At 56.2% G+C, this 8,310-nt stretch overlaps 1 protein-coding gene across 2 annotated transcripts; it reads left to right on the top strand.

Moving 5' to 3' along the window:
• The first annotated feature begins 1,195 nt into the window (after window positions 1-1,195).
• Window positions 1,196-4,789, top strand: RND2 (Rho family GTPase 2). 2 transcript variants are annotated; one of them, XM_059379313.1, is made up of 5 exons: window positions 1,196-1,412; window positions 1,889-1,976; window positions 2,833-2,894; window positions 3,691-3,825; window positions 4,075-4,789. In XM_059379313.1, the coding sequence occupies exons 1-5, from the start codon at window positions 1,311-1,313 to the stop codon at window positions 4,327-4,329; spliced, it is 642 nt and encodes a 213-aa protein (XP_059235296.1). In that variant the 5' UTR covers window positions 1,196-1,310; the 3' UTR covers window positions 4,330-4,789. The 2 variants fall into 2 exon arrangements, with proteins under 2 accessions (XP_059235296.1, XP_059235294.1); XM_059379311.1 differs by having other exon boundaries at window positions 2,785-2,894.
• Window positions 4,790-8,310: the final 3,521 nt, after the last annotated feature.

Below are 8,310 nucleotides of genomic sequence, written 5' to 3'. Positions count from 1 at the left end.
CCTCAACTTTCCCTTCTGTAAAATGGTGATGATATTGCTTGCTAGATAAAAATTAAATGGAGTATAACCGATTTAAAGAAGCGCTTTTATTTTTTTTCATTTGGGTTTTTTTTTTTTAAGATTTTATTTATTTATTTGACAGAGATCACAAGTAGGCAGAGGGGCAGGTAGAGAGAGAGGAAGGGAAGCAGGCTCCCTGCTGAGCAGAGAGCCCAATGCGGGGCTGATCCCAGGACCCTGGGATCATGACCTGAGCCGAAAGCAGAGGCTTTAACCCACTGAGCCAGCCAGGCGCCCCAAGAAGCGCTTTTAAATGGTAAAAGATGTCATGCAAGCAAGCGCGAAACTGTGGTGTGATTATGGTTAGACTCCGAATCAAGCCTTAAATGACTAGAGCTTGTCTCTGGCTCCATCAGGGCTGTCACTGTAGGCAATTCTATCTTCCTCCCCATCTCTGTCTCCCCTAAGTATCCACCAGAGGACGCAGCTCCCCCAAAACTTTCCACCCTGAGCTCGGCTGGAGAAACTAATCCACACTTCCCTGTTAGTCCAGGCCCGCGGTTGAGACACCCCAGCCCCAGACTAGGCCGTCCGTTGCTATGGGGACGGAAAGCCATGATGTCACCATTGACCGGGTGGGTTTGCTGGAGTCCCTACCTTCAAATCCCCAAGACTGCGTTGGTGGTATAGTGGTGAGCATAGCTGCCTTCCAAATCCCCAAGACTCCCTGCCGGGACATTGAGAGAGGAGGGGGAAGAACGAACCAAAAAGACTCCCTCGTTCTCTACCATCTCGCGCCCCCTCATGTTCAGGAAGTGGATGGCTGCCCCCGCGCGTGTCCGCACTAGCACACCGGCGTGTACGCGTGGGCACGCAGAAGGCCCGAGCCTCGCGCGTTTGCCGCTTTCGCCCTACACCTCAGAACTTCGCCCGAACTCTACCCCGAGCCCCTCTCCAAAAAAGTCAAAATAGTCAAATAAGCCCGGCTCCGTCCACCCCCAAACCTAGAAAGGTTTTCCAGATCACCCCCGCGCGCTGGTACCCTGCTCGGAGCCCTCGGACTCCCCGGGCCCCGCCCAGCTCCTCTGGGCCCCGCCCTCCCGGCTGCGCGGGCGGGAGGCGGGGCCGGGGGCGCGGCCGTCGGGCTGGGGGCGGGGCTGAGGGGGGGCCGCGGCCCCGGGCGGGGGCTCGGCGCGGGCCCGCGAGATGCCGGTGTCGGCGGCCCGAGCGGCTGCAGCTGCAGCGGCGGGGGAGGCGGCAGCGGGGCCCCGGAGGGGGGCTGCGCAGGGGGCCGGCGCGTAGCCGGGACTATGGAGGGGCAGAGCGGCCGCTGCAAGATCGTGGTGGTGGGGGACGCAGAGTGCGGCAAGACGGCGCTGCTGCAGGTGTTCGCCAAGGACGCCTACCCCGGGGTGAGGGACCCGTGTCTCGGGAGGAGGGCGCTGAGGACGCGGGGGTGGGTGATCAGGGCCCTAGGGACAGACCGAAATGGGTGCCGGGGTAACCAGGGTCTAGAGAGAGGGGCTTGGAAAACCAGGGACCGAGGGAGACATTGGGAGCTCTGGGGGACTGCAGAAGATTGGGGTGGGAGGAATTGGGGAGCAGGATGAGAAGAATGGGGTTTGGGAGAACCAGAGGATCCAGGAGGGGACACTAGGGGAATGTCGGGCGTCCTGGGCATTGGAGAGGGGAAGAACTAGGGGCTGAAGGGACCGGGAGGGGGTCTGGGAACCTAGTGGATATTCCGCTGAGGCGGCCGCTCCCGGGATCTCCCCTTTGCCCAACACCAGACCAACTTGTGTCCAGGGGCTGGGCTGCACGGTGTGTGGGAGCGATTTGTCTGGGATGGAGACTGAAGGATCTCATCTTGACCCATCTCTCTCTGCAGAGTTATGTCCCCACCGTGTTTGAGAACTACACCGCGAGCTTTGAGATCGACAAGCGCCGCATAGAGCTCAACATGTGGGACACTTCAGGTAGCCAAGTCCGGGGTGGGGGGGTCACCCTGACTTCCTCGGCCCCCACCTTTGCCCCTCCCTTGGCTAGACCCTTGGGCTCCAGTTAAGCCCAGTCCATCCATCCAATTTGAGGAGGAAGGAAACCCAATTTTCTCCTTAAAGCTGGAGAAACTGAGGCAGAGCTTGCAGAGACACATAGAAACCTTGCCCTGTAGGAGAAAGCCCAGTATCCAATCCTCCCTGCTGGATTCTGCCTACCTGGGAAAGTTGGGAGGAATGGATTTATTTTGGAACATGTTTCTTGGGAGATAGGACTGGGTTTAGAAAAGACATTTAGAATTTCTTTGCGGGTGGGGAACTAACTCATTCTATAGACTGAAGTATAGAAATCTGAGATGTCCCGAGTGGGTGGGAGAACTCTGCTCCTGCCCCTCCCCCTTCTCCAAAAAAGGAGGATGGTTTTTATTTCACTCAGCTCCCCTGGAGGGCTTTGGAAGATGTCTGTCAAAGCCCAGAAAGCACATGCAGAATTTTGAGAATGTTGAGAGATTTCATGAGCTTCTCAAAGACTCAGAAAAGATTAAGAATGATTACTTTTAGAGAAGCCCCTAGGGAAGTGGAGAGCTGTTTTCTGCCATCTAACCTTCCCTCTGCCTGCTCCCCTCCTTGGAGAAACCCATACTCCTTGATGGGTATTAATTATTGTTCTTTTCCATTCTCTGCTCCTAGCGAGCGTCCCAAGGGTTGGTAAGGTCTCCCATTTCCTTCCAGGGCTCCCACCCACTCAGAACCCTTGTGTGTCCCCTCCCTCCCTGTCTTCCCTCAGGTTCCTCTTACTATGATAACGTCCGGCCTCTGGCCTATCCTGATTCAGATGCTGTGCTCATCTGCTTCGACATTAGCCGACCAGAAACACTGGACAGTGTCCTCAAGAAGGTGGGAGCCTGGGGAAGCAGGACAGCTAGACTGAGGGGGGACCAGAAACCATGGTCCTGATACAACATGGGCCAGAAGGAAGGAGTGATGCCTAGGGCATGGTCATCAGCTGGAGAGTGTGTGAAGCTCTCATCCTTCCCCATTCCCCTCACCCTGTACTCCTGACCTCCCCCACCCACCCACCCCTGCTTCCTGGAAGTCTGTCCTCAGAGCTGGATTCAGCATCTGGTCGAGATAGAGGAGGGCAGGGAAAAGTACTCAAGGGATTCCGTATCCATCCTCCCTGTCTCCTTGGGTGTGGGAGCACCAGATGGAGGGGATGGAAATGCTGCTTCAGGAGCTCAGGAGAGCCCTGGGGTCCCCTCTCCAGGCCTCTATTTCCATGAGAAAACCCCCCCATTGAATGGACAGTAGTCAGCTAAGAGCCCTAGTTCCCAGGTGGGGGAGGAAGGGCAGATTGGTCTGTTCTCTGGAACAAATCTGGGAAAGGGGTTGGGAATGGGAAGGTTTCAGGCCTGTAGGCCCTGTAGACCCTTCGTGGCTCCTGAGAGAAGTAGGGCCCCTGACCCTACAGCCCTACCCCGGCCCTGTCTGTCCTTCCTCCCCTTCTTCTCCACCCCATCCTGCTTCTAGCCCGAACCCACCATCCCCATCTTCTTGCTCACACGGCAGAGTCGAGAAGGGTACACGGTTTCTGCATGATGTGAGGAAGGGTGCTCTCCTGGCGTGGAGCAAGGGTTCACTGTGTGCCTCTTCCCACCCCACCCCTCCATAACTGTTTTCTTCCTCCAAATAGTGGCAAGGGGAGACTCAGGAGTTTTGCCCCAATGCCAAGGTTGTGCTGGTTGGCTGTAAACTGGACATGCGCACCGACCTGGCTACACTGAGGGAGCTGTCCAAGCAGAGGCTTATCCCCGTTACGCATGAGCAGGTGGGACTCCTGACCTCTGACCTAGTCCTTGCCTCGACCTCTCACCTCTGATCCTATCTCTGATTTGAAAACATCTTACTTGGCTCCTCCCCTACCTGGCCTCTGACCTCTGAACTCCAACCTGATCCCTTGACCAGACCCCCCACACCCCCCATCCCCCCACTCCCACCTTCGTGCCCTCAGCCTCCCTGCCCCTCTCGGAGCTGCAGGCTAAGGCCCGTAACTGCCTCCATGCTCCATCCTTTCCAGGGCACTGTGCTGGCCAAGCAGGTAGGCGCTGTGTCCTACGTGGAGTGCTCCTCCCGGTCCTCTGAGCGCAGCGTCAGGGATGTCTTCCATGTGGCCACAGTGGCCTCACTCGGCCGTGGCCATAGGCAGCTGCGTCGTACTGACTCACGCCGTGGACTGCAGAGACCTGCGCAGCTGGCGGGCCGGTCGGACCGGGGGACCGGGACCGAGAGCGAGATACACAAGGATCGAGCCAAGAGCTGCAACCTCATGTGAGGGGCCGGGATGAGGCAGAGCGTAAGGAGGGGCGGAGAGGGCACAGCGGTTCCCCTGCTGCACCTGACCTCCTGACCGCCTGACTCGGGCAGAGACTTCAGAGCAGGCCAAGGGAGCGATCCTCCTGGGCAGGGGAGCCGAAGGCAGAAGGGTGCCACCATTCCCCATGTCCTCATCCCCGTCCTCTCCACGGGAAGTGGAGGAAGCCAGCAGGACAGGCATCTGGGCTGGGAGCTGGGCTGGAGAGGGGGCTGGGGAAGCTGGCATCAGGCAGTGACTTCGGTGGAGGCTTAGTCTATGAAGGGTGCCTTCCCTCCACACCCCCAGTATCCATATCCTGGCCCTGGCTTCCTTCTGTAAGGAAAGTATCCATTCTATGACCTTCCCTTTTCTTTTCCTGTCCCTTCCACTGCTGGTCTCACTCATCCTAACCTCCAGGCAACACGCACTAAATTAAAAAGCAAGTTGAAAAGCCCCTCCACCGTCTACCCACAGTCCTAGCTCCCTCAATCCCTTCCCTCAACTGTCCCCAAATAAAGCCCATGTCCACGGAAAACGGCTGTGGCTTTAGTCTTGTTGCTTTCTAAAAAACCCAGTCTACCAGTTTCTAGCAGCAGAAAGGGAAGTTAGACTTCAGGAAGAACTTACTTGTCTGGGCCCATAGAGGATAAAAAAAAAAAAAAGTCAAGGGTCGGATTAACAGTATCCTTTTAGGAGCCAGAGGTGGGGGAGTGAGAGATCTTGGGAATATTCATCTCAGTTAATGAGCCAGACAATCCTAAGGCCATCTGTGGGGTTTAGAGTAAACTGATGTGCAATTCATTCCTCAGCCCAGCTGGGGCCCCCTGCTCCCGTGGGAAGGGTCTTGCTGAAGTGGTCCAGGCCCCTCTTACACCATCTCCACCCCCCAGCTTGGAATCTGCTGGTGCTCCAGGAGTTGTGGGGGTAGGGAAAGTTTCAAAAGCCTTCCCGTCACAGAAGCTGACTCTTCTGTACAGTGAGCTACCCAAGGGGACAGTGGTTTGATTCTGGGGTTTCCTTGGAGGTGGGGGTGGGGCTATCACCTCTTTTCCGTCTTGAGCTCTTGGATGATTTTGGAGGGGACCTCAGCTGTGAGTTAAGGTCACTGCCCGCTGCCCCCCTCCCCAACCCCAACCTCAGAGAGGAGGAAAGCCTGTGGAGGGGCTGGCTGGAGCTCTTGTTGCCCGGAAAGACAGTGCTGGTCTGTTTTCTTGGGAGTCTGGTTTCACATTGTCCTGTATTCCCTCCCTGGCTCTGGTCCCACTGGCCTCTTTTCGGTGACATTCTCCCCCAGGAACCATCCCTGGTGCTCCCCTCCCCCAGCCCCCCGCCAGTTCTTCCAGACACATTCTGGGAGAGAACACAAACCGCACCCTCCCATCTGCTGGGTTCCCCCCGAATTCGCAGCCCATCCCTCCCTCATTCATTCAGAGGCTATGCCCTAAGCACCGACTGTGCCAGACACCGGCTTGGGATTGTGGAAGGACCAGATTCTGTGCTCCGGAGGCCAGCCCAATGGGGAAGAGAGGTACCCCAGGTGTGACAGAGCCTTGTGTGTGCAGGACACCCCATCCTATGAGCCAGGGCCTGAGGGTTGCACAGGGGTTTGTATGGTGGGCGTGGAAGGGGTAGGAAAGGCAGTCTGGGCAGAGGGTATAGCATGGGCAGACATGTGGCAAAGAGCAAGAGTGTGGCACAGTTGGGGGACTGCCATGTCAGGGAGGGCAGAAGACAAGGCCGGGAAGGTACCTCAAGGCCACGGCAGGGCCCATGAAGGAACCAGGTCTGCGTTCTAGGATGTGAGGAGGCACCAGGGATTTTAAGCAGAGAATGAAGGGACCAGATTTGGTTTTTGGATAGATGAGTATCTGGATGAGGGGATGGGGGTTGGGGGGATCTGGCTCTGAGATGTGTCCTTTATTATTATTATTATTATTATTTTAATTTTTAAAGATTTTATTTATTTGACAGAGAGAGACACAGTGAGAGAAGGAACACAAGCAGGGAGAGTGGGAGAGGAAGAAGCAGGCTTCCAGCCTAGCAGGGAGTACAATACAGGGCTCGATCCCAGGACCCTGGGACGCTTAATGACTGAGTCACCCAGGCGCCCTGAGAGTCCTTTAAAACATCTTCTCCTTCCCTATGCCAGGGCCCAGTCTCGAGAGGAAAGGAACCCCACCCACTGCTGGCTCATCAGACACCCCTTTCTCTCCCTCTCCTACAGGACCCTGTCCTGGTCCATCTCAGCTAATCTCAAGGATTCTGGGACAGCTTCAAGGGTACTGGGCACCCAGACTAAGATTAGGAGCTAACTCCAAGACCCTCCTCTGGGATTCCGATGGCAGGAGCAGGAGAGGGCTGGGGCCCAGCTGGGGGCCTCTGAGGTCTGAACCCTCCTCAACGGGGACCTGTCCCACCTTCAACCTGGTATTTGGGACCATGGCTCCCTCCCCCACCCCACTTTGGACTTTGGACTTTGATACAAAGCCAACCAGAGCCTATAGCCACCAAAGTGCAGAGCATCTGGGCCCCCTCCCTTCTCCCAACTGCCCTCTCCTGCCTCAATCAGGCGATGCAGAAGCATTTCAGTATCCGCCTAAAGCAAACATAATTAGGAAAATAAATCAGCAAAGGAGCCCTCAAAGTTTAATCTATTTCCAATACCACCGGGAATAGGTCATGGTCTCCTCTGCAGGTCAGGGTTGCCAGCCATTTGATCTCCGGGGAGGGGGCTATGTTGCTGGGCTGAGGAGCCCAGTGGATGGGAGGAGGGAATGGGTCTGTTTCTAGATCCTCAAAGGCCCTGGCGGGCTGGAGGGAGAGGACTCTAACCCCACCCCCAGCCCAGATGCAGGAGTCAGACCCAGTCAGACCCAGCTTCCTCCTCCGCAGCTGTTTCCCCCACAAATTAGACACCCGTTTGGGAAACAATGTAGCCTCGTTAATCATTTAATGAAATAAACAACTAATCACGCTGTGATGCTGCCAGGGTTTCTTACCCCCGCAATCAGCCTGCCCTGGAGGGAGGAAGGAGAAGGGGTGAAGCGAGGGGCTGGGACGTGGTCTAATAACCCCTGAAACGCTTCAGCTGACTGAGGGGTTATCCCCTTCGGACTGCAGCCTTCCCCCAAGGGACAGTCATGAAAAAGAGCTGGAGATCTGGAAGCAGAGGGCCTGGCTTTCAGCTCTGCCATGTCCTCCCCTGGGAGTCTTTGGTGAGGTTCTGCACGGGTCTGAACCTCTGGTTTCACACCTGGAAAAGGGCTGATGACCACATCGCCTTTGCTGTGCTGTTGAGAAAGAGTCAGAGAGGAGAAAAGCTCTGGAAGAGCTGTTGGACCCTTTACTGGTGGCTGAGTTGGGGGTCAGCTTTATTCCTTACAGCTTTGACATCCTGACCACTTCTGAGCCTGCCCAAAAGAATCAGGAGAGGCCTCTTGGAGGAGGCTTCTTGAGCCCAGGATTGAGAATCTGAAGGAATGCCAAAAGACAGGAAGGGGGAAGTCTCTGTGTTATTCCCTCTTCTATCCTGAGGCTTAGACAGAGCTGTTAATGACTCCTCCAAAGGCTGAAGTTGTTTGGTCCCTGACTTTCTGAATTCCCCTATAAACTTTACTGAAGTCTCTGAGAGAGAACCCCACGTTGCCATGGTAACCTCACTCCAGACAACCTTGCACTGGTCCCGCAGGCTGAGGGAGGTGGGGGCTAGGGGTCATGTCCCTGAGGTTCCCGGTGGTCACCAGGACTCTAGCAGGCAATCCTGGTACAGCTGTCCCCGTCCCCTCCACACTCACTTCCCCAAGAAAGGGGTTTGGCTCTTCTGTGGTGTCCCCCCAACCCCCTTTCCCTCTCTGCCAACAAAAGAGTTCCTTCACCACAGTGCGGCCCCTCTCCCACCTTCCTCCTTCCAGCGGGGTCTGTCTCCATCTCTAGTAAATCCCGACACCCTCTCCTCGTGGC

The sequence above is a fragment of the Mustela nigripes genome, chromosome 16 (genome assembly GCF_022355385.1).
Source record: "Mustela nigripes isolate SB6536 chromosome 16, MUSNIG.SB6536, whole genome shotgun sequence".
Classification (NCBI taxonomy): Eukaryota; Metazoa; Chordata; class Mammalia; order Carnivora; family Mustelidae; genus Mustela; species Mustela nigripes.
This window is presented reverse-complemented; position numbering and strand designations above follow the sequence as displayed.